We start from the raw sequence: 25,484 nt of genomic DNA, 5'->3' as shown, positions 1-25,484 counted from the left end.
AAATTTTGAATGCATGAATACTTCCTGGGCCAGTTTCTGACTAGTAATAAATCAAAGATAAATAATAAGAGAATTAAAACTAGGCATGGTGGTACATGCCTTTAATCCCAGAACTTGGGAGGCAGCGGTAGTTGCATCTCTCAAGGCCAGCCACAGCTACAAAGCAAGACTGTCACACTGCCCCCCGCCCCCTTCCAAATCTTCCTGGTTCTTTTAAGAATATAATCTTGGTTTTCTTAGTCAAATTTTTAGGAACCATCAAGATTTAATGAGACACTAAAATCATATCTTTGGAGATTAGTAACACAGAAATGCTGATTGTTAATATTTAGGGGGTCCCCCAAATGTGAAAATGTGATATAAAATAATATATATTTTTTTGGTTAGGTTTTTCAGTACAGGGTCTCTCTGTGTAGCCCTGGCTGTTCCGCAACTCACTCTTTAGACCAGGTTGACCTCAATGAGCCACCACATGTTATTGTGGAAAATAACAATTTTGTAAAAATAAAGACTTAGAGTAGAAAATTTGAGTAACATTTTCAGAAATAGTAACAGTGGTGACATTTGCAAGGGGTGGCTGTAGGTAGAGTTTGTGACTTTTTGTTTTTCTGTGACATTAACAGTTACATTGTATGAATGGAGAGATTACTGCTGTTGCAAAAGACTTGGGTTCAGTTCTGAGAACTGGCAGAGGAAACTGCTTCAGGGTGTCCATGGCTTTCTTGTGGCATCTTCGGTCTCCTGCATGTACATGGTGCACACACATCATGAATAAGAAAGCGCGGCACGGTTGGTCACTTGGGTTTGTGACCCCAGATTGTGGAACGGTAGAGGCAGGACAAGAGCTTGGGCTTGCTGCCTTCCGGCAGGGGAAGAAGGTGAATAACGACAGAGCTGTGCACGTTGTGGCATCCTCTGGTCTCTGTGCGTATGTGCGTGCGTGTGTGTGTGTGTGTGTGTGTGTGTGCGCGCGCGCGCGCCTGTAGGCACAGTGTGCAAACACCCCATACCATACACACAAACAAGCGTACAGAAAACACTGAAGCATAAACCTGAATAAGCAGCCACTTCTGATGAAGAAAGTTACTTTAATAAACATGTTCCGCGCCGTAGAAGTCCTGTTTAGTAATGGAAGGTCATCTCATTTCATGGGAAACAAATGTGAGCGGCGGTTAACCTCTTGACGGCTTTGGTTTGCTTTGTTTTGTTTTTCCCCAGCTTCTTATTTTCTGAGGTGGGAACATTAAGCTGAACTGGCCCAGGCCTGTGATCCCAGCAGGCTGAGTTAGGTGGTTTTCCAGTCTGAGGCTAGCCTGGGCTAAAAAAAAAAAGTTATTCATCTAGCAAACATTTTCACTCTTTATTTCTGGCTCACCCTGTGGCAGAGGATAGAGGGAGTAAAACTCCCTTTGAAATTATTAATGGGTTCTAGTGTTATTCCCATGGGTCAAAAATAAGACCAGTGTCCTGACCCGCAGGACAGTCAACAGGAATGCCAGAGTCCCCCGAAAATGGCAACGACTCAAAATGGCTTAAAAAGGCAAACCCGTGAGGCCACCCCTGTTCCTTCCGGCCGCTCCCGCTCCGTCAGGCCTCATGCCATGCGCTCGCACCTGTCCACCCCACGGCCACTTCTCTCCTTTCCTTTCATCTCTTCATGGTCCCTGCCTGAGACCCTAAGCCTCAAATATATAAATAACATGAAAATGTTATATGTTATATAAAAATAATAATAATAAGAGAACCTTTGCTCTGCCCCGCTTTCTTCTCTGCCCAGCCCAGGCTATAGGCAGGCATCTTTGTTAGCCAATCAGAGCAAGGTTTATATAGCATCATTTGGTGTATATGAGGATCTTCTCACTGGGGGGGGGGGGGTCAACCAGCTGGGGGTGGGGAGTGTTTAGCATCTGAATTCGTAGCACCACCTGACCAACCCCATACACTTAACCACTGAGCCTTCTCTCCATCCCTTCAGTAAACTTTTAAATTAAGCAATTCCCTTCTACCTTCCCAGGATCCATTGGCTTTGGGCTCCACCCTTACACTGGAAATTAACCAGAGGGAAAGCTTTGAATGTCTTACGTATGCAGAGACTTAACGTACAAAAGAGCAGGTGAGCGGGGCAGTGGTGACTCATGCCTTTAATCCCAGCACTTGGGAGGCTGAGGCAGGCAGATTTCTGAGTTCGAGGCCAGCCTGGTCTATAGAGTGAGTTCCAGGACAGCCAGGGCTATACAGAGAAACCCTGTCTCGAAAACAAACAAACAAACAAACAAACAAAAAAAAAAAGAAAGAAGAAAGGAGGTGAGGATTAAGAGGCCTGCTCACCAAAAGATAACAAAACGCAGGAAGATGCTAGACAAAGGAGAAGGGGAGGCAGTTAGGGAAGGGAAAGGGTCTGTGTTCTGAACACGGGGTGGTTAGTTTAGCCTCCATCATCAAGAACCAATCAGAATCCTCTTTCTGGACCCTAGAAGGGAGTCACCTTTATACATAGAAATGTACTTTTAAAAATTTTACGAGATTTATTGATCGTAGATATATGAGTGTTTTACTGCATGAATGTGTGTGTTAAGTGCGTTCGTTCCCGGTGCCAGCAGAAGTCAGAAGAGCCTGTTAGATCTTTAGAACCAGAGATTCAGATGATGGTGAGCCACCATGTGGGTACTAGGAACTGGGCCTGGGTCCTCTGCCAGGACAGTCGGTGCTCTTAACTGCTGAGCCATCTCTCTGGAGTGTCCTTGTAAATCAAGCTTCCTTTGCAGAAGGGCAACATGTTCTGATTTTAAAGCTTTTCCAAGTATTGATTGTTAACTTTAGTTTATTCCAAAGACAATGTTCTGGTCCCCCTGACTCTCACGTATACCACCTAGGGCCAAAGTGGTCATTATAAGAGAACCTCCTCTGAAAAAAGTTGCTTTTTCTAGTTTTCTCTGTGTAAGTGACATGGTGACGGAAAGAGTGGATCCCGTGCAGCCGCTGCCAGTGTTTGTGTTGAATAAAGCAATGGGCTTTGGGCTGCTTCCAGTAGTGCCGCTTCCAGTAGTGCTGGCCAACAGGAAGGCAACGGCGCTCTGCCTTTGCCGAGTCTAAGAGAGTAATTTCTAAGTGTGAGGCTGTGCTTGCAGCTGTCATTAAAACAGGCAAATATTTTTCTAACAAGATAGTATATGTCAGGAATGAGCTTCTCATTTTAACATCCAACATATTTTTGGCTGCTATTTGATGTCAAACATTTCAATTTTAGAAATATTTCTTTTGAATGCCTTGGAGAGACTTGTGTTTGGAATTTTTAAGATAATAAATCCTCATCAGCAGGGAAAGGCGACACAACAGAAGTGTGTAAAAAACGCTGTGTGTGTGTGTGGGGTGGGGACTCAGCTGGTAAAGTGCTTGGTGTGCAAACCCTAAGACCTGGACTCCACCCCTAGCGTCCACCTAAGAGGCTGGGAATGTGCCTCTAACTCCAGTGCTGGGAGGCAGAGATGGCAGCCTTGGGCCTTGAGCATCAGCCAGTCTAGCCAAACAGCACGATCTCTCTCTCTCTCTCTCTCTCTCTCTCTCTCTCTCACACACACACACACACACACACACACACACACACACACAAACATAATATACCTTACCTGAGAAAAGTTTAGTGGGCATCCAAGAGGGGTAGGAATTGAATGGGGAAGATATAATCAAAATAAATTATGTAGGGCTGGAGAGATGGCTTAGAGGGTAAGAGCACCCACTGCTCTTCCAAAGGTCATGAGTTCAAATCCCAGCACCCACATGGTGGCTCACAACCATCCGTCTTCTGGTGTCTGAAGACATCTACAGTGTACTTACATATAATAAATAAATTAAAAAAATAAATTATGTATATATAGAGAATTTTCCAAGAAAAAATATATTTTGTTTTTTTTTTTTCAAGACAGTGTTTCTCTGTGTAGCTCTGGCTGACCTGGAACTCACTTTGTAGACCAGGCTGGCCTCAAACTCAGAAATCCGCTTGCCTCTGCCTCCCAAGTGCTGGGATTAAAGGTGTGAGCCACCACCACCCGGCGAATATATATATATATATGTATGTGTGTGTGTATATATATATATATATATGTATGATTTTCTTTTTTTCCCTTTTTTTTAAATTTTCCATATTCTATGTTTACATTCCAAATGATTTTCCCTTTCCCGGTTCCTGGGCATATACCCAGAGGATTCCCCAGCATACAATAAGGACACATGCTCCACTATGTTCATAGCAGTCCTATTTATAATAGCCAGAAGCTGGAAAGAACCCAGATATCCCTCAATGGAGGAATGGATACAGAAAATGTGGTATATTTACACAATGGAATACTACTCAGCCATTAGAAACAATGAATTCATGAAATTCTTTGGCAAATGGTTGGATCTGGAATAAATATATTTTTAAAAGGCTCTTGAATTGTAATTGAGGAAGATACCCAATATAAGACACACACACACACACACACACACACACACACGTTTGCAGCTATGTTCCCCTGTACTGGTTACTTGGACATTTGGGGAAAATGTTGTTTTAATCACAGTGAAAAGGCTCTACATTTTCCTAACTATTTCTGTCATTTCCCTAGAACCGGGCCAGTTGTACATGCAGCCAATTTAGGATTATTATTTATCTCTGTGTGCATGAACACGTGCTGTGGTGAGCAAGCGTGTGCAGGTCAGAAACACCTGTGGGAGTCGGTTCTCTCCCCCTGTGGGGTCTGGGGATCAAACCTAGGCCATGAGGCTCGGCAGCAAGCACGGTCTGTGCTGAAGTGTGGATGGCCCCAGGAAACTTGGACCACAAATCCGGAGGACGACTCCCACTTCCTCCTTTAGTTTGTTTCTTTTTTCTACCAAGAATTGATTGGGTCCAAGGGTCCCCTTTAAACAGTCAGACTCTAAGGACATGCTATCCTTATAAGTAGAAATGGACGTCTTGCCTAAAAAAACCCTCAGGAAGATGTTTGTGGACTATCCAACACCCTCTCCCGCCTTCCCTTTCTCCCCTTCTTGTCCCATCCCTTTCCACATTCCTCCCTCCCTCCCTCCCTCCCTCCCTTTTTATCTTGTTACAAAGCCCTTAAATAGTGCTCCTGGGAGAACAGGGGTTAGGCCAGGCTGTGTCCCAGGCTCTCCTCCACAAATGGGGTTGCTTATACTCCAGTGTTACCAGGTGTGCAGGGGTGAACTTTGAATCGGGGTCTTTGGCAGGAACCTGAAAGTCTGTGTGCTGGCCCAGACAGAATCATTATCCTCGTGTCACAGTTGAAGAACCAGGACCTGAGAGGCAGAGGCTGGCACAAGGCCCGTGGTCAGCAGCGAAGCTGGAATGAAAGGCAACCTTCCAGCTCTTGCTCCAGTGCTCTCAACCGTGGCATCCCTGTCTTACCTAAGATGGCTTCTGTTGCTATGAAAGAGTGGGAATGGCTGGTGGTGGCGCACGCCTGTAATCCCAGCATTCGAGAGGCAGAGGCAGGCAGATCTCTGAGTTTGAAGTCAGCCTGGTCTACAGAGTGAGTTCCAGGACAGTCAGGGCTACACAGAAAAACCTTGTCTTGAAAACCAAAAAGACAGGGCTGGAGAGATGGCTCAGTGGTTAAGAGCAGTCAGTGCTCTTCCAGAGGTCCTGAGTTCAATTCCCAGCAACCACACCATCCGTGATGGAGGCCGATGCCCTCTTATGGCGTGTCTGAAGACAGCTACAGTGTACTCATAAATAATATATATAAGTCTTTTTTTTTAAAAAAAGAAAACCAAAAAAGAAAGAAAAAGGAAAAAGAAAAAGTGAAAATGATGGTTAATTCTGTTTTGTTAAAGAAAACTTAGAAGTGCTTTTTAATGCCCTTAAGGAACTCTGCTTAGATGTTAGCAAAATTAACTCTGTAGCTTCTGTGGAATCCTTCTCACCCTCAGCCTCCATCCTGATGGCCTCACTTCCCTGTTCTTTTACTGTATACGTGTGCTTGGACTTTATATCCGGGGCTGAGCAAATGCCTCAGTAGGCTGAGGAGCTTGGCTCCAGGTTTGATAATCTGGGTTTTACCCCAGAGGTCTACATGATGGGGGGGGAGGGCCCCCCAGAGGTCTACATGATGGGGGGAGAGGGCCCCCAGAGGTCTACATGATGGGGGGGAGGGCCCCCCAGAGGTCTACATGATGGGGGGGGAGGGCCCCCCCAGAGGTCTACATGATGGGGGGAGAGGGCCCCCCAGAGGTCTACATGATGGGGGGAGAGGGCCCCCCAGAGGTCTACATGATGGGGGGAGAGGGCCCCCCAGAGGTCTACATGATGGGGGGGAGAGGGCCCCCCAGAGGTCTACATGATGGGGGGGAGAGGGCCGACCGACCGACCGACCCACCCACCCACCATTCCTGTAGTTGTTTGCTAACCTCCACCTGTCTTCCTCCCCATAAAGAAAAGCGAATAAAATTAAACAATTAAAAATCAATAAAATTTGCATCCACTATATAAATGACTTTCTTCTTTCTCCTTAGTGCCCTATGATGATTTTCATATGGTATATATTAAACTCTGCTGCTGTTGGTCGCTCAAGTGAGCCGTGGAGTAGTCTTCCCAGCTGCAGAGCTCCCATCCTTCTACCCGCAGGGTTCATTGTATCCGCCGCTTGCTGCTGGAACAGTTATCACGAACACTGACGTCCTTGTATCTATGTAGGACTTCAGAGCGGTCTTTTTACCTGGCAGAATCTTATCAGGTCAAGAACAGCTGCTGCTCATATTCCAGCTCTGGGTCTAGGCTAGCGTTTTTTGTTTTTTGTTTTTGTGGTGGGGGGCGAGGGTACCATCGCAAACCCTGGCTTTAAGATGCTGTGCGCGTGCGCGTGCGGCCAGGGACCATGCGCAGCCTGGGTAGCTCTGGCCTGTAGCTGCTTTGCGAGCCCTGTCTACATCACTGGCTTGTTGGCGCCTGTCCCCCACTGTAGCCTTGTCTGGAGCACGGTTCCGTTTCTCAAGCACTGCCCCCTGTGTGTGGAGCCCCTGCTCCCCAGAGATGACCTCCTCCATCTCTTCTTCCCTCCTTCCTAATCCCCCGTTCCCCCAGCATCCACTGCACGCTGTTCTTCTGAGTGCTCCCTGTGCATCCTGGGAGTTTTCCTTCTCCTGTGTTTGAGCCCCAGGCTGTCTCTCTCCTGAGGGTTCTGTTTCGTCACACTCCCAGCCCTTCTCCATGCCTTGCTTTCACATTTTCCTTCTGAGAGCGAATGCACAGGACTTGCATGTTTACTGTAGTGTTTCCTGTCCACAGATGAGTGTTTCCTTACCCCAGCACCTAATTTATATTATAGTATGATAAAGATCGGGAAAGTTTCACTTAGAAATTTAGTAACAAAGTTTATTATCATAACATTTGTGTTGTTGTTGTTATTTTATGGTTTTGAGACAGAGTTTCTCCGTGTAGCCTTAGCTAGCCTGGTACTCACTCTGTAGACCAGGCTGGCCTTGAACTCAGAAATCCACCACTGCTGCCTCCGAGCGCTGGGATTAAAGCATGTGTCACCACGCCTGGCCTTCATTGTAACTTTCTAAATGAACACACTCGAGTGGGGGGAAGCACATACCTGCGTTTGTATGACTATCACCCACCATATTCACCTCTAGAACCTGACTTGCAAAACTGAATTTCTTACTACTGAAACTATTTCAAGGCATTGAAATTGTTAACCTCTAACCCCTATATCCCTCAGCCCTTGGTAGCCAATATTTAGCTTCCTGAATCTGGATTTTGACTGCTCTAGGTCACTTGGGAGTGAAATTACCCAGCATTTGTGGGAGCTTTTGTGGTCAGTTCTGATTCCCTACATCAAGTCCATGGCTTGTAATGATTATGTATATACTGTCTAATAGTGAGTCCTCAGTAAATGCTCCTTATTTTATAAGTTGTTGGTTTCAAGCGTTTTTAGAATTGCAGGAACCACTTACAGAGCACTTGTTCATTTCGGCAGCGTTACTGCAGTTCAGAAATCCGAGCCATGGCCGAGGCCGATGGGAGGCAGTTGGGAAGTGGTGGCACTCCTTCAGCATGCTCTAATCTTGGGTAAGAGGGTGGTGCAAGGGCACAGATGGCTCAGGGGCACTGTTGGAGCAGGGGCACTGTTGGAGCAGGGACACTGTTGGAGCAGGGGCACTGTTGGAGCAGGGACACTGTTGGAGCAGGGGCACGGTTGGTGCAGGGACACTGTTGGAGCAGGGACACTGTTGGAGCAGGGGCACTGTTGGTGCAGGGGCACTGTTGGAGCAGGGACACTGTTGGAGCAGGGGCACTGTTGGTGCAGGGACACTGTTGGAGCAGGGGCACTGTTGGAGCAGGGGCACTGTTGGAGCAGGACACTGTTGGTGCAGGGGCACTGTTGGAGCAGGGGCACTGTTGGAGCAGGGACACTGTTGGTGCAGGGGCACTGTTGGAGCAGGGACACTGTTGGAGCAGGGACACTGTTGGAGCAGGGGCACGGTTGGTGCAGGGACACTGTTGGTGCAGGGGCACTGTTGGTGCAGGGACACTGTTGGAGCAGGGACACTGTTGGAGCAGGGGCACTGTTGGAGCAGGGACACTGTTGGAGCAGGGGCACTGTTGGTGCAGGGGCACTGTTGGAGCAGGGACACTGTTGGAGCAGGGGCACTGTTGGAGCAGGGACACTGTTGGAGCAGGGGCACTGTTGGAGCAGGGACACTGTTGGAGCAGGGGCACTGTTGGAGCAGGGACACTGTTGGTGCAAGGACACTGTTGGTGCAGGGGCACTGTTGGTGCAGGGACACTGTTGGAGCAGGGGCACTGTTGGTGCAAGGACACTGTTGGAGCAGGGGCACTGTTGGTGCAGGGACACTGTTGGAGCAGGGGCACTGTTGGTGCAAGGACACTGTTGGTGCAGGGGCACTGTTGGTGCGGGGGCACTGTTGGAGCAGGGCACTGTTGGTGCAGGGGCACTGCTGGAGCAGGACACTGTTGGAGCAGGGCACTGTTGGTGCAGGGGCACTGTTGTCATGGGTGGCAGGTGGCACTTTGTTGTGAAATCCTAACCCTGGTCTGCGCACCGTGACCTGTTTCTTGAGAATCTAGTGCATGGCTATGGTTGATCCTCTGGTCTCCTTTGGTTGTCATGACAATAAAGTACCTGGGAGGAGATAGTATTTGCTCTGGAAATTTGGACTGGCTATTTTTGGTCCAATGATGATGACAGTTTAAATTAACTAGGAGAACTGATAGGAAAGAGAAGGGCTGGGTACCACTGTGCATGCCTGTAAACCCAGCACTTGACAGGCAGAGGCAGGAAGATTGCTTCAACATCAAGGTCAGCCTGGTCAACAAAGCAAGTTCCAGGCCAGACAGGGCTACATACTGAGACCCTGTCTCAAAACCAACTGACCGACCCAAAAGTTAACAGAGAAAGATGGAGAAACTTAATGCTCTTGTGTCAGCAGTGTCTGGCCATGAGCTTGGAAACAGAGGCAGTTTAATAATGGCCAGTTCCTGGGAGGACCACGTAGCTGGAGAATGGGAACAGGAGCAGGAGTGGGCCTGAGGGAAATGTTAGCATCTCAGTCCCCTTTCATGTGGGAGCCTGCCTCGCCACCCTCCTGAGCTGAGACATCCCTGAAGACAGGCTACCTGCCTCAGCCTCACAGTGGACACTCAGACTTGCCGTTTCTGTTAGTCTGACAGATTGTCAGAAAGTTATCTAATAATGAGAAAATGAAAGTTCTTTTAGATAACAGAAAGGTTTTGGGCAATATTTTCTAGAAAAATTTGACAAACTTTGAAGATGTGTGTGTGTGTGCGCGCGCGCGCGTGTGTGCGCGCGCGCTCGTGTATACGTGTGTATTGTACCCTAGAGGATGATACAAATGTCTTCTATCTTTCTTCAAATCTATTTTTGAACCTGGAGGTCACCAACCAAAATGGCCAGCATCTGAGCCCCAGGAATCCGCCTGTCTCTGCTGCCAGTCACCCCACCTTGTGATTTTCCCAATGTTATTTCTGTTAATTTTCTCATTATATGCATATAGACAGGGTCAATCCTGTGTGGACATCAGAATAGACAATGAACTATACAATACTCCAGTCCCAGTTTCATGAAAGTAAAATCATTTTTATTGTAGTAGAAATAAATATTCATCACTTGATAACCTAACAATCTAAACAACAGTGAAAAACATAAAACCCACGTGTAGTTTCATTGACTGGAAATAGGTTCTTTTCAGATTTCATTTCTTTATTGAAAACATTCTAGCTTTTGTAATCCAGAATAAAGGCCAAGATTGCCTTTAAAAAGGGAACTTTGTTCATGTTTTGAGGTTTCAGAACTACCACAGGCATTCTGAAATATATTGCATAAGTGGACCACAGTCATTTAAAAATAACTTAGGTTAAGTTACTTATAAAAATGTGGCTATTGGTTTACGTGGCTTTTTTGTTGTTGTTTTGTTTTGTTTTTTGGGGGGAGGGTCGAGATGGGGCTTCACTGTGCAAGAGCTCTTGCTGTCCTAGAATTTGATTTGTAGATCCGGCTGGCCTTGAACTCACAGAGGTCTGCCAGCCTCTGCCTCCCAGGTGTGCACCACTATCGCACTTGTCTCTGCCTCCCGAGTACTGAGATTGAAGGCATACACCACTGCTGTTCCTTCTTCCTCTTAAAAAACAAAATAGACCTGACATAGAACAGTGCTCACCATTAGGAAACTCATTTAGAATTTACTTTTTTGTGCTATTAAGATGAAATAGCACTTGGTTGGGCCTTAAGGGCCCTAGGATGTGGGAAGGGGTAGTGGAGGTCTTCGCTGTGTGACAGGGCTGAGGATACCTGCGCCGCCATGTTTATCAGGGTCCTGGCCCTTGAGAACTAGTGAACAGTATTTCTTTTTGTTTTTCTGGAGCAACTCAGTAGAGCAGCATGGTAACCGCAGGCTGTTCCTGACTGATCTCAACCGAGAGGAAAAACAAATCAATTATTAACAGACTGTATTTGGTAGGCAAAATCTTTAACACAGCAAGAGAGAGAGGAGAGAGAGAGAGAGAGAGAGAGAGAGAGAGAGAGAGAGAGAGAGAGAGAATATATGATGGCAGGATTTGGATAAAACATACTGCCAGAGAAAGGATGGAAAGGGTTTGGAGCCATGCAATGATTTCTATCCTTTGCATATTTTAGCCTGTTTAATATTTAATATGACTGATTAGTTAGTTGCTAGCCTCAAACTTTTTTTTTTTAGTTTCCCTCTAACATTTTCTCATGAAAAAAAATGTTAGCATATATCAAAGTTAGAGGATTTTGCATGTATTTAGAATCCAGTGTCTTGGGGATTGAGCCCAGGACATCTCGTATGCTAGGTCAGGACTCTGCTCCTGAGCCACGCCCTGGGCTCCTCTAGGCAGATTCTAACAGGAGCTCTTACATCCCGTCCTTTCTCACAGAATTGTATTTATGTTTTCTGTTTGGTAAGCTTGATTTTGGTTATTTGGTGATCTCTGTGAGAGAACTCACTCTTCATTGTCAGCCTGCAGAAGTTGACCATGATACATGAAACAACTGTTTTTTAAGAAGGGTTATGGGTTGTGAGTTACTTTTGTTGGGAGAATTCCTTCAGTAGGTGAAGAGGCTTGGTGACAGAATACATGCATACGTGCTGAGACAATGTATCTGGCCCTGTGTCAAATCTCTACGACCAGAAAGAATGACTCAAGGTGCAGCTAAGAGGGACAAATAGAAGAAGAAATCCTTAGGGAAATAGTATTATTATAGTCATCAAAAGAGTCACTCTGATGTGTTTGTGTTTTTAGTTTCGTTTTACAGGCAGTGCAGACTCGGGTCCTACTGTTTCCAGTAAGTGGCCATTTATGGAACAGAGAAAGAACAGAGGGAATTAAAAAATTTTTAAAGAGAACTCTTGTGAACTGAAGGCCAAAGATAGCAGTGAATGTTGACTTTCTTTCCTCTTGCTACATTACTGGATGTTACATTCTGGATCTGAAGTGCGTAGCCTTCCTTTTTTATAACTTGCACAGAACCCACGAGGCCAGTTCTTCTGGAGTTCTGCCAAGGAGCCTGAATAGGTCACAGGGCACAGTCCGTCCTGATGATGAGTCAAAAAGAAGGCGTGGTCACTTTGTTCCTCATGGACGAAGGAAACCCTTCTTGAGAGCCATTGCTCTTTGACAGGGTAGATTTGGCTTTTGCTGTTTCCTGCATGTTTCCCAGACTTGCTGAGCTACAGAATTATTAACCACCATTTTATCTTTTTCTGCTTTCAGTTCACTTTAATTGAGATGGACGTGGTCTGATCTCCACCGAGTCAAAGAATGGCCTCGAGCCCTGAGCCTCCCACGGAAGATGAACAGGGTTTCTTGGGCATTGATGATCTGCACTTTACACTGCAAGGTAAATCCACACTTGGGAGGAAATGGGAAACTATTGCCTTCTAATTCTGAGCCCTGCTGGCTTCTCTGCCTCCTGTGGTTTTGAAAACCTGTCTGTATTTTCCAACTGGAGAAGAAGCCTACGGTGCAGTATCAGAGGGTCTTAGCAGGGCTCCCTACTCCTAAGGATTCCTGGAAGGAGTTGATTATCTTTTGTTTCTTATTGAATGTGTGTGTGTGTGTGTATTTTATTTGTGACCTAAATGTAAAAGCTAGCCATGGCTTGCTTGCCACTATTTCTACTTATTTTGTGTCTTTTGTGACACAGCAGCTTTGAGAATTGCATCTGTATTTTATCTGAATAGGTGGGAACAGCCGTGTTACTGTGAATGGTGAGGTTCCAATGATGTGAATTCCATATGCAATCCACAACTAGTCTTTGCAAAAGGGAGGGCTTCCTGCTGTGCTTAGCTGTATAGCAGTTGACCAAAATTCATCAGCTAGTGAACTATTCGACTTTATTGATAAATCTTGGTGTTGTAGCTAGCTAGTATAGAAGTGAGACTCTGGAAATATTTGGAAACATTGATGGGAAACATCCCTCTTTTCTATTTTTTTTTCAAAACAGGGGTTTTATGTGTAGCCCTGGTTGTTCTGGAACTTGTTCTGTAGACCAGGCTGGCCTCAGATTCAGAGATTCACCTGCCTCTGCCTGCTGAGTGCTGGGGTTTAAAGGCCTGTACCACTACTGCCTGGCTATGAAACTTTTTATAAAGTAATTTTAAAGTTATGGACAATATAAATCGACAATTAAGACATTGTAATGAAGCTACAGGTTTTGGGTTTATTTTTGGTAAAGATTCTAAAATGACTTTCTGATAACCTTCCCTTTAAATTTATTTCATTTTTGGAGACAAGAACTTGTTATGTAGCCCAGGCTAGCCTCGCTCTTTCTCTGCCAGCCTTCCCCCCCTGGTGCTGGGAGGCCGGTCCTACTGTGTCGGGCTCAAATGTTCTCTCTTTGAATCTGTTTTTAATAATTAGCTTCATCCAGATACAGATTCATAGCTATTGGAACAGACTGTATTTTTATAGAGGAATTTTTTAAAAAATAAAATTGTATGCTGGGCACAGTGGCACACATCAGTGAAGCTGGCACACGGGAGGCAGAAGCGGAAGATTATAGGCTGGTATGGACGACTCAACCAGACCCTGTTCCAAGTAAAACTCAAGACAAAAAAAATAACGATTTTAATTAGTATAGAGATTAGTATAGAGATAGTAAGAGATATTCATTTGTTAGGAGGTAGTCTTTGAGATAAAAGTGAAAAATCTTTCATTATGTGCTTTTGAGTGATACAATCAATCACACGTAGTTTAAATCAAATTTTCATTTAAGTGAAGAAGATCGGCACTTTTGTTGACCGTTTGGCTTCAAGACGTGGTCTGCCACCTCATGTCTCATGCTGGCCCTGTGGCTTCGTGAGTCTCTGGATCTAGTTGAGAGGTTTGATCAGTTTTCTTTTGTCTCCTCAAAGGACATTTGCGTAATACAGATTCCAGGTGCAGCTGGGTTGGAGATGGACAGGCGTGTTACACAAAGGGCTTATCATGGTTGCTTGCCACATAGTAGCAGCTCAGTAAATACTATTTTTTTAAATATATATTTATAGTGAATTTAAAAAAAATAAAATTTGGCATAGGAGCACAGCTATAGCATAAACTTCATCATATATAAGGGGGAAAAAAAAAGAAACCAGAAATGTTGTGTTTACTGTTTTCCGCTTTACCGTTTGTCTTTAGTGGCTTCCCATCACATGCAGGTGAGTCTCGGTGAGGCCCAGGAGTTCTCCTGCTCTGGTTCACCTGATCTCCCAACTGCACATCTCCCTAAGGTGCTGTGGTCGTCTCCGCCTGTGGAGGCTGCTCCCTCTAGACGGGAGAAGTTCAGCTCACCCACCCCAAGGCCAGCTGGCCCCACCTCCTCTGCAGGCTGCCCTGCTAGCCTGAGATAAGCCCTTCCTCCTCTTCCACGCCCTTTTATCTCTCCGGGACCTTGCAGATTTGTGTTTATTATACTTCATAACACTTCCTTGCCACCGAATGAGCTTCCTGAGGTTTAGGTAGAGGCCACAGCTTCCCTGTGCTTTGCACACTGAGACATTTGACCCTAACCCAGTGAGCAGAGGGCTGAGGTTGGAAAGACTTCACCAGAGTCCCCAAGCTGGCGCGCGGCTGGGTTGTGATTTGCCCCTGGCTTTTGTACTGCGCCCCTCTGCCATGCTAAAGAACAAACCGCTCAAGGATGTTCTGTAGCTGCTTTTACGTTGGAGACTTTATACTAGATTGTGGATAAGGGATTTCAGGTTCCTAAGGTGCTTAAAATAATTACCAAATTACTCAGAAATTGCATGGTATATGTTTTCTAGAATGGGCTGTTTAGCAAGGGGAAGCGATGCCCATATTCTCTGGATGATGCTCTTGTGTGATGTATGTAGAAGGTGTGGATGCTTTGCTCCATGGTAGGACACGTGGAGTGACATCATAGCATCATCAACCTAATGCTGGCCAGGATCCGTTCACTTTAGCCAGGGACACTAAACACATGTGCTCCGTGCCTAGACTGCCCTTGCAGAATGAAAACAACTCATGGAATGAATTGTTTCCCGAGGCTAGACTCCGTGTTGTTTGCGGGTTTGTGATGCTTCTCGCCAGACTGACAAGGAAGAGGGGAAGGCAGGTCAGGGAAGACAGAGCTTGCATACACCTGTGGAGGTAACTTTGGTATGAGAGTAGAATTTTTGTCTGTTTGGGGGAAAAAGGTAGACAGGATTTTTTTTTTAAAGATTTATTTATTTATTATATGTAAATACATTGTAGCTGTCTTCAGACACACCAGAAGAGGGCATCAGATTTCATTACAGATGGTTGTGAGCCACTATGTAGTTGCTGGGATTTGAACTCAGGACCTTCGGAAGAGCAGTCAGTGCTCTTAACCGCTGAGCCATCTCTCCAGCCCGACAGGATTATTTTTATTATAAAATGCAACATAGCTGAAGGCTATTGGCTTGAGTCTTAGAAAGCGTTTGAGGGGATGGTAAGAGGGCTCAGTGGCTACATAATTACAGGCAAGCCTGGTGACCTGAGTTTGATCTCTGGAATCCAGAGGAAGGGGAGGACTCCATGAAGTTGTGCTTTGACTCCCCCTCATGTGTGTTGTGGCACACGTACACACACAACAATAGTAATATTTAGAGCTTTTTAGAAAGCACTTGATCTTAGCCATGATGCAAACAGCCTAGTCTTTTTAGCGTTTGCTGGCACTTTGCAGTGAAGGTGGGAAGGATCCTGTGTAACGTGGGGGCACCGGGTGCCATTTATGAGGAAGTGTGTTTTCTTTCCTCTTCATTCAGAACCTGTGTCAGAGGCAGATAGAGACACGACAATTGGTAGAATGTCCTGATTAGGCCACAGTGTCTAAACAGACAACCCCTCATTTAAGGTGAGGAGACTGTGGTCAGGCCCTGATGGACAATAGTGCACTTAAGAAAAATTAAATATCTGTGCAGAAATGTGGTGACTCAAAGAGGAGTGGTAAGAAGTGAGCACCTGCCTCTGCCTCCCTCCCTCCCTCCTTCCCTCCCTCCTTCCCTCCTTCCCTCCCTCCCTCCTTCCCTCCCTTCTTTCATTTTTCTCCCTTCCTTCTTTCCTTCTTTCCTTCTTTCCTTCTTTCCTTCTTTCCTTCTTTCCTTCTTTCCTTCTTTCCTTCTTTCCTTCTTTCCTTCTTTCCTTCTTTCCTTCTTTCCTTCTTTCCTTCTTTCCTTCTTTCCTTCTTTCCTTCTTTCCTTCTTTCCTTCTTTCCTTCCTTCCTTCCTTCCTTCCTTCCTTCCTTCCTTCCTTCCTTCCTTCCTGGTTCCTTTCTCTCCCCACCTCTTCCTTTCCTCCTCTCCTCTTCCTCCCTTCCCCTCCTCTCCTCTTCTTCCTCTCCTTCCCTCCCTCTTTATCCCCCCCCCCCCCACCTGTCTACTCTGGAGCTCACTCTATAGAGCAGGCTGGCCTTTCCTTCTGACAGGTTTGGGAGTGCTGGGGTTACAGAAGTTTGGCTTAATTTTTGAAGCCGTTTTCAGGTTTTTTCTTTGGTTTTGTTTTTGGCGAGGTCTTGCTATGCAGGCCTGGCTGGCCTAGAAATTGCTGTGTAGAACATGCTTTGAGTTCACAGAGGTCCACTTACCTCTGCCTTCCAGTGCTAGCTTTAAAGATGTTGTACCATCAGGCTTAGCCTGAGATGTGTTATGCTTTTTCTGCCTTGCAAGAGAGAGAGGTGTGTAGGGAAGGGAAGAGATGTGCAGGGAAGGGAAGAGATGCGCAGGGAAGGGGAAGAGATATGTAGGGAAGGGAAGAGATGTGCAGGGAAGGGAAAGAGATGTGCAGGGAAGGGAAAGAGATGTGCAGGGAAGGGGAAGAGATATGTAGGGAAGGGGAAGAGATGTGCAGGGAAGGGGAAGAGATATGTAGGGAAGGGAAGAGATGTGCAGGGAAGGGAAGAGATGTGCAGGGAAGGGGAGAGATGTGCAGGGAAGGGGAAGAGATATGTAGGGAAGGGAAGAGATGTGCAGGGAAGGGGAAGAGATGTGCAGGGAAGGGGAAGAGATATGTAGGGAAGGGAAGAGATGTGCAGGGAAGGGGAAGAGATGTGCAGGGAAGGGGAAGAGATGTGCAGGGAAGGGGAAGAGATATGTAGGGAAGGGAAGAGATGTGCAGGGAAGGGGAAGAGATGTGCAGGGAAGGGAAGAGATGTGCAGGGAAGGGGAGAGATGTGCAGGGAAGGGGAAGAGATGTGCAGGGAAGGGAAGAGATGTGCAGGGAAGGGGAAGAGATGTGCAGGGAAGGGAAGAGATGTGCAGGGAAGGGGAAGAGATGTGCAGGGAAGGGGAAGAGATGTGCAGGGAAGGGGAAGAGATGTGCAGGGAAGGGGAAGAGATGTGCAGGGAAGGGGAAGAGATGTGCAGGGAAGGGGAAGAGATGTGTAGGGAAGGGAAGAGATGTGCAGGGAAGGGGAAGAGATGTGTAGGGAAGGAGGAATGGTGTGTGGGTGCTGTGGGTGCTGTTCACTGACTTCACGCTGCCTAGGCCGGCTCAGCCATGAGAATTCTTTTGATTAAATGCTTTTTACTAGAGATTGACTCTGAGCCCTTGCTCAGACAAAGCCCTGGCTCTATACCACTGTGTTGCTTGCCCTGCCTTGAGAAATTCCAAAGGGAATTGTGGGCAAGATTGAACTCTCTTGAACATTTCCCCTGTTCATTTCTGGGTTAAGTTATTTCCCATTGAACTAGCAGGTAGAACACCCGGGCTGCCCAAAGGACACTCTGTAATCATTTCGTTTTCACAAATGGGGTAGGCAAATAAATGCTTTAGAAAAACAGTGTCTAGCTACAATGTTCTCAATTAGCCAGAGAACTAGGAAGGAGCAGTATTCGGTTACACAAACCACCACGAGAGGGGGTCACTTTGCTGTGGCCTGGCCCAGGGGCTGCTGGGCGCTTAGCTGTCATTGTGGACCTGTGTGAACGCACGTTCAGCGCAGTACTTTGCCATCTCAGACAGTGTTTGAATGTTTTGTTTAGCACTGTTATCATCTAGATGACATATTATAAAAGATTAAAAACATCTTCTGCTCCCGGGTAGCTCCAGGGCTAGGTACAGAAAACTGATCTCTGCAGCTAGATTGTACTCCATTTAAATGGCTTCGTTACTTACTGGGTATTCTGGAGGGAAGCTCTCCACGTCTTCCTTCCTTCCTTCCTTCCTTCCTTCCTTCCTTCCTTCCTTCCTTCCTTCCTCCTTCCCTTCTTCCCTTCTTCCCTTCCTCCTCCCTTCCCTCCCTCCCTCCCTCCCTCCCTCCCTCCCTCCCTTCCTCCCTCCCTCCCCCTCTCCCTCCTTTTTTTGTTGTTGTTTTTTGTTTTGGTTGTTTTTTTCTTCTGAGATAGGGTTTCTCTGTGTAGCTCTGGCTATCCTGGAACTTGATCTGTAGACCAGGCTGGCTTCAAACACACAGGGATCCTCCTGTCTCTGTCTTTTGAGTTCTGGGACTAAAGGCATGAGCTACTGCTGCTGAGCTGCTTCCCACATATTTCTTGCTTTCAGTAGCATTAAAATTTATCCAGGTGAAGATTACATAATTATGGTTAGGTGGGAATAAGTGTTGAAATGGTGCAGGCTGACCAAGAGTTCAAGACCAGCCGGGGGTGGTGGCGCATGCCTGTAATTCCAGCACTCTGGAGGCAGAGGCAGGTGGATTTCTGAGTTCAGAGGCTAGCCTGGTCTACAGAGTGAGTTCCAGGACAGCCAGGGCTACACAGAGAAACCCTGTCTCGAAAAAACCAAATCCAAAAAAAAAAAAAAAAGAGCTTCAGACCAAGACTGACTTAAAAACAGAAACATAAAATGGGTTTCTTTTCCATACTAGAGGAAAAGTTAATGATTCATGTTTAGTTGGAGAGGTTGCAAAGTATGATAACGAGATGTAATGTTTATTTTTCAAAATCTTATCTATCTATCTATCTATCTATCTATCTATCTATCTATCTATCCAGTGTATACGTGCATGTGTGCCTGACTCTTAAGAAAGTCAAAGGTCACCGGGCGTGGTGGTGCACGCCTGTAATCCCAGCACTTGGAAGGCAGAGGCAGGCGGATTTCTGAGTTTGAGGCCAGCCTAGTCTACGAATTCCAGGACAGACAGGGCTGCACAGAGAAACCCTGACTCAAAACAAACAAACAAACAAAGTCAAAGGCCAATTTCTGGGAATTAGCTCTCTCTTCATATCCTGTGGGTCCAGGGTCAGTGGCCAGAGCCTTTATCCCCTGAGCTATCTCGCCAGTTCTGTCGTATCTAATTTTTACTTGGTAGAACCAGCTGTGTGCAGAAGTTAGGCACTGAAGGCGTTTACAGAAATGGGCTGAGCACCTTTGTGAATTGTGGCATCTGGTATGCTTCTGCCTGTAGGCGGCAGGCGGAAGTGATGGGTACTCAGAGGTAATCGTCCCTATTGATGTCTGTCATATAAATTCAGAGTAGGACTAGAAATGTCTGGGTTCAATTTTTTGATGTTTCAATAAGGGATAAAAATCTTGTTTATGCAACATATTGCAGATTGAGTTATATATTCATCTCGTTATTAAAAATGTCAGATTGGGTCTGGGATGTAGTTCAGTTGGTAAAGTATGTGCACGAATGAAGCCTTGGGATCGAGTCCTGTTACCATATAAAATGAGCGTGGTGCTGCGGTATGTGCCTGTTTATTAACCCAGGAGCGCACCTGTAGTTTTATTACTTGGAAGGTGGAGGCAGAAATTCCAGCTCATTCTTGGCTTCGGATGTCACTTGCTTCGATAATCTCTCTGAGTCTTGCAAGTGTCAGACAGACACCCTGTGTGTGATGTTCCTGAATTATTTAAGTCTCCAGGAAACAATTGTATAATGAATAACTGATTGGCCACTCTGGTGTAGAAAACCAAGGTCTAAGGCCATCAGCATGGCTCAGGTAAGGGTGCTTATCACCAAGTCCAATGATCTGGTTCTGATCCTGGGAGAAGGAAAGAACCGATCCCCACAAGCTGTCCTCCACCTGTGCATGTTGTCATGTGTGCACGCACATATACATAAGTAGGTAAATATAATCTGAAAAAATCCAATCCAGACTCTTTCTCTCTCTCTGCCCCCTCTCTCTTACACACACACACACACACACACACACACACACACACACACACACACACGAAGGTCTCTAAGGTCCTCAAGAGCAGAGTAGTTTGTGTGTGGTGCCAAATCGGATGAGCCACATGGGTGACTTTCGACATGAGGCAGGGGCAGGGCTGTGGTAGTTGTGTTTCTGGGAGAAAATCTGCTCTACCTCAGGGCTGTGAGAACGAACTCCTGCTGTCTGAGAAAGGGAAACAGGACTGGCGGGGAGGCTTCTGGGGAGGATTTCTGTTCCTTTGTAATAGAGACCTTGGTGGGGAGAACTGGGGGACACGTTGAAGAAAGAGCAGCAAAGGGAGACAGGTGCTCTCAAGTAGTGAGCTTGCCTTCCTCGGTTCATACTGCTTGCTTACTCGGTAGAAAGCAGGCGATCTCATGGATTCTTTTTCCTGGCTGGATCTTTATTCTACACAGAGAAAATAATTAAATTATAGATCCTTATTGACTGTTAGTGTTGAACTTTAACAACAGAAAGCTCCTGATAATCTTTTTAAAAAATATTTTCTGGGAATGTTGTTTGCTTTGGCATTACAAAGTTCTGTACTCTTAAAAGTATTTTGAGCTGGGCGGTGGTGGCGCACGCCTGTAATCCTGGGAGGCAGAGATAGGCAGATTTCTGAGTTCAAGGCCAGCCTGGTCTACGGAGTGAGTTTCAGGACAGCCAGGGCTATATAGAGAAACCCTGTCTGGAAAAACCAAATCCAAAAAACCAAACCCAAAAAAAAAAAGTATTTTGACTTGCTGGGCAGTGGTAGTACACATCTTTAATCTCAAGTGAGTTCAAGGCCAGCCTGGTCTACAAAGCCAGTTCCAGGGTAGCTAGGGCTACACAGAGAGACATCATCTCTAAAAACAAAAACAAAAACAAAATTCTGACTAAATGGAAAATTTAAAAAAAAATGAACTCTAGTGATGTTTGTATAATAGTGTTTTAAGAAAAAATTTCCCGCCCCCTGGGCTGCATGTATAGCTTTGGCTTCTGGGAATGCTGGTTCTGTTTTCTGAAGGAATTTGGAGCGTGTATTATTCTGGGCCAGCTACAGTTTGAAAACTAGGGCAAGATAAATCCAGGGTCATTTAGAATCTTGTTAAAGTGGGTTAACAAAGATCTCATTCATTGCTTAGAGAAGTAAAAATCTCTTTAAATTAGCCCCATGAGAGATGCAAAATTTTCTGAACTCGAGAGTACATGTGTGCGTGTGCGTGTGCGTGTGCGTGTGCGTGTGCGTGTGCGTGTGCGTGTGTGTGTGTGTGTGTGTGTGTGATTGGGCTTAGAGTAGGGAAATACAGGCTTTCATCATGGAAACGAGAGATCAGGGACTGATACAACACATTAGTTTGTATGTGTTTGATGGGTTGAGTCTGTGATTTTAATGGTCTGAAATGTGGGGATTAAAAAAAAATGTGTCCTTTCAACACTTTACCATATCTGCTTCTAACGCTGGTGATTGCAGTTTCTCTGAATGACTGTTTTTCTAAATCATTTAGGAGGATTTTGGTAAAAGTAAACCTCGTGTGCTTACATTGTTGGGGACAGCTCATGTGCTCATGCTCGTGAATGGTGTATGCACCTGTTGGTGTGGGTGTGAGCATTGTAGGTCGGGACTGATTCAGGTCTCTTTCTTTGACCATTCTCCGTCTTTATTAACTTTAATTACAAGAATCTTATTTTACCTTTTTAGATTTTTTTTACATTTATTTAGTGTGTGTGTGTGTGTGTGCACGTGCACATTCATGCATGAGCACACATACAAAAATGATGTGCCTACGGAAGTCAGAGGTCAAGTTGACGGAGTTGGTTTTCTCCCTCCATGGAGGTCCTGGGTTTCAAATGTCTTCAGGCTTGGTGGTTAGTGCCTTATCCACTGAGCCGTCTCCATAGCCCTCCCCTAGTGTGTTTATGGTTATTTGAATGTGGTAATAAAAATAAATCAGACAAATGGAATAGTTTGAAGCTCTCTTGGTGTCTCTCAGGAGGATGTAGATGAATAGTCTCTTCTGGATGTAAGGGTGTGGGATGTGTGCTGGATGAAAACCTGAGAAGACGCTGGAAGGAATCCTACCACACACCTTGCTGGCCGTGCGTTATTTCCCTGCCTTTACAATGCGGGGGATTGTTAGCTGGAGCACAGTGCTGAATTACAAGGTGTAGGGCGCCTGTCTCAAATGCAGAGTGCAAATGGCCCTTTTCAAGTTTGAGAAGTATTCAATGTCTTTCCAAAACATTGTTAACCTTTCACTGAGCTGAGTGTGATTTTTTAAAAATGTTTATTTTTATTTTATGTCTATGAATGGTTTGCCTGCATGTATATCTGTCTATACGGCACGTGTGTGCTTGGCCTGCAGAGGCCAGAAGAGGATGCTGTATCCCCTGGAACTGGAGTTCCTGATGGTTGTGAGCTACTGTGTGGGTGCTGGGGTCCTCTGGAAGAGGAGCCAGTGCTCTTTACCACTGAATTGTTTATCTGGCCTCACGAGGAGGATTTTTTTTATAGTAGGAATTAGTTTTCCTGTTTGTATGTTTTATTGGCAGACCTTTCCGGAGGGATTAGTATCTTCAAACCAAGGCACTTCCAAAGTATGGATCAAGTCAAAGTTAATGTTGAAACAGAAACTTAGATAAGCTTTGACACTCACAAGCCCACAGGGCTTGTATGTAGATCTAGAAAGCCTTCTATTTTAGAGTCAGCCAGGGGACACCAAAAGGGACACCTCTCTTGTCACCTCATAAGACGGCATTTCTCAGAGTCCCATTCCCAGGTGAACAGCGGTGGACTCCTTTGGTATATTATGAGGAATGGACACGTAAGGGTCACACTATAGCCAAGACTCACTCAATCCCAAGCGGGAAAAGTGTGAGCGCGTGGCCGAGGCTAAGCCAACTAGCTGGCTTTTGTGACAGTGCTCGATGATGCCCTTGCTAGGGTTTCTATTGCTGTGGTGAAACACCCTGACCAAAAGCAACTTGGGAAAGAAAGGGTTTATTCAGCTTAAACTTCACAGCACAGTTCATCATCAAAGGAAGTCAGGATAGGAACTCAAACAAGGCAGGAACCTGGAGGCAGGAACTGATGCAGAGGCCATGGAGGGTGCTGCTTACTAGCTTGCTTCTCACAGCCTGCTTTCTGTAGTGCTCAGGACACCAGGCTGGGCCCTCCCTCATCAATCACTAACCAAGGAAAATCCCTATAGCTGGGTCTTCTGAAGGCATTTTCTCAACTGAAGCTTCCTCCTTTCAGATGACTCTAGCTTGTTTCAAGTTGACCCAAAACTAGTCAGCACAGATGACTTCTTTGTCTTGGGGTAGGCTTCTTCAAGACAAAGAGTTTAGGACTGATGAAGTAACAGATCGCTCACTGACTACAGAAAGGTGCTTGTCATCAAGGCTGAAGAGCTGGGTTTGATTCCCAGGATCCACACGGTGGGAGGAGAAAACCAGTTCTTCACGTTGTCCTCTGACCTGCACATGCGCACGTGCGTGCACATAGGTGCAGACCTCCTGTGATGGGTAGAGGTTTGTCTGAGCTGGTTTTGGAAAGCCAGGCAAGGCAGAGATGCATCAGGAAGAGATTTGACAGTTCTGAGGTAAAGTCTATGGATGGAACCATCCTGGACCTTTTTTTCATTTTTTTGTTTTTGTTTTTGTTTTTGTTTTTGTTTTTGAGACAGGTTCTCACTAGATTGTACAGGCTAGCCTAGAATACTTGGGCTTCAGTGGTACTCCTGCCTCAGTTTCCCAACTGCTGAGATTATATGCCCCCACTACTGTGCCTGGGTTGGAAACCGTTAACTAGGCGAGTAACATAATCTGATTTATATTTTGCAAAAGGTCACTGCATTCACTGCACGGAGGGGGACCTGGGAGGATGAGGAGAGTGATCCAGTTAGGATGCTTTTGGGATGCTTGGGCGGCATTATAGTCTGAATCAGGGGATGTGTGGGGTGAATGAAAAAGAAATTATATGTAGAGCTAGTTTTCTGCTTCTTCTTTGTGGGACCCGGGATCAAACTCAAGTTGTCAGGCCTGGCCACAGCGCCTTTACTCACTCAGCCATCTCACAGCCTTGTTCTACTTCTAAATATAGGCTCATTTACGCTTAGCCTTAGTTTGATTCATTTACTTGGGTATTCACTATTCAATATTTTAAAATTCATTAATAATTAATTTGCAGACAAAGTCTTCTATGCAGCCTGACCTGCCTGGTATTCATTATAGCCCAGGCTGGCTTCAAAGTTAGGACAATCCTCCTGCTCCAGTTGAGGGCTAGGGTACAGGCATGAGCCACTATGTCTAGCTCACAGCACAGATTTTTGTGTATGTGTTGTGTGTAAGGTGCTTGGCTGAACATGTGTGGCCATATATGGCACACATTTTTTGAAGTATGTCTGATTACAGGGATCCCCGTAAGTATGTAGACAGGATCAGTATAGAGGGATAAGTGCTGGGAGAGGCAAGAGGTGCACTGTGTAAGAGTGAAGACTAAAAGTCAGGGGAGGGTTCAACAGGGAGGGGTTCCTACACCGGAGACCCTGTTTAGAACTTGAGGAGGGCGAGGATGAGAGGAGTGGGTGGGGCAGTGGCAACCACCGAAGGTTCAGAGGGGAGGCTGAATGCGTTGTCATGGAAACAGACAGGTGGACCAGAGTATGGAAGGGTCATGGAGGGATGCAGCTCTTACTGCCTCGAGGTAACATAGAGGTGGGGCTTTTTCTAAGTCTAAAGGGAACAATTGAATGGTTGCGTAGACTCATATACACACCTAGCTTTGTAAATCCCCCAGGCTACACTGTGGGGGCGTCTTCATGGGAACCACTGTGGAAGACTGCCTGAAGGATGCCATGATGATCCCGCTGAGACATAGTCGTGGCCTGATCTGGAGGTGACAGTCATGATGCAGACAAGGGGGTATTCAGGAGGTACCGAACAGGCACCAGGGCTTCTGGATTGACTGAGAAGGGTGGAGAGAGTTAGGAAGGGAGTTATCAGAGACTTTCAGGTTTCTTCTTAGGCAAGGGAGTGGATGATGGAACTGTTCATTGTCAGCAATGCAGGGGAGGAAGGGAGTTGGTTAGAGATGACTAACTCAGTATTGGAAATGTTGAGTTGGAGGTGTCTATGGAACAACTAACTAGAACTACCAAAGAGCAGGCAGCTAGACAGGCAGGAGGCTCAGAGAGACGGCCACTGAACTCAGGGTATTTATTGTCTTGGGGGCTATTGAGGTAGCAACCTCTACCATTGGAGTAGATGAGACTATTTAGAAAAAGAGATGGGCCCAGGTAGACTATGACAGAGAAAGGAAGATGTAAAATGAGTCGAGTCTAGGCTTGGTC

At 45.9% G+C, this 25,484-nt stretch overlaps 1 protein-coding gene across 6 annotated transcripts in view; it reads left to right on the top strand.

Moving 5' to 3' along the window:
• Syne2 (spectrin repeat containing nuclear envelope protein 2) overlaps positions 1-25,484 on the top strand; it is a 297,205-nt gene that overhangs the window by 30,171 nt on the left and 241,550 nt on the right. For 5 of the 6 annotated variants that reach the window (XM_052185627.1, XM_052185630.1, XM_052185629.1 and 2 more), the window contains exon 2: positions 12,281-12,407. In XM_052185627.1, coding sequence (XP_052041587.1) covers positions 12,329-12,407 — 79 coding nt within the window. In that variant the 5' untranslated portion in view covers positions 12,281-12,328. Of the gene's footprint in view, positions 1-12,143; positions 12,190-12,280; positions 12,408-25,484 lie in introns of those variants that run through there. The other variant, XM_052185626.1, reaches the window with a different exon arrangement.

Source organism: Apodemus sylvaticus, chromosome 6 (assembly GCF_947179515.1).
Source record: "Apodemus sylvaticus chromosome 6, mApoSyl1.1, whole genome shotgun sequence".
Classification (NCBI taxonomy): Eukaryota; Metazoa; Chordata; class Mammalia; order Rodentia; family Muridae; genus Apodemus; species Apodemus sylvaticus.
Note: the sequence above shows the minus strand (reverse complement) of the source record. Positions and strands in the feature narration are given on the sequence as shown.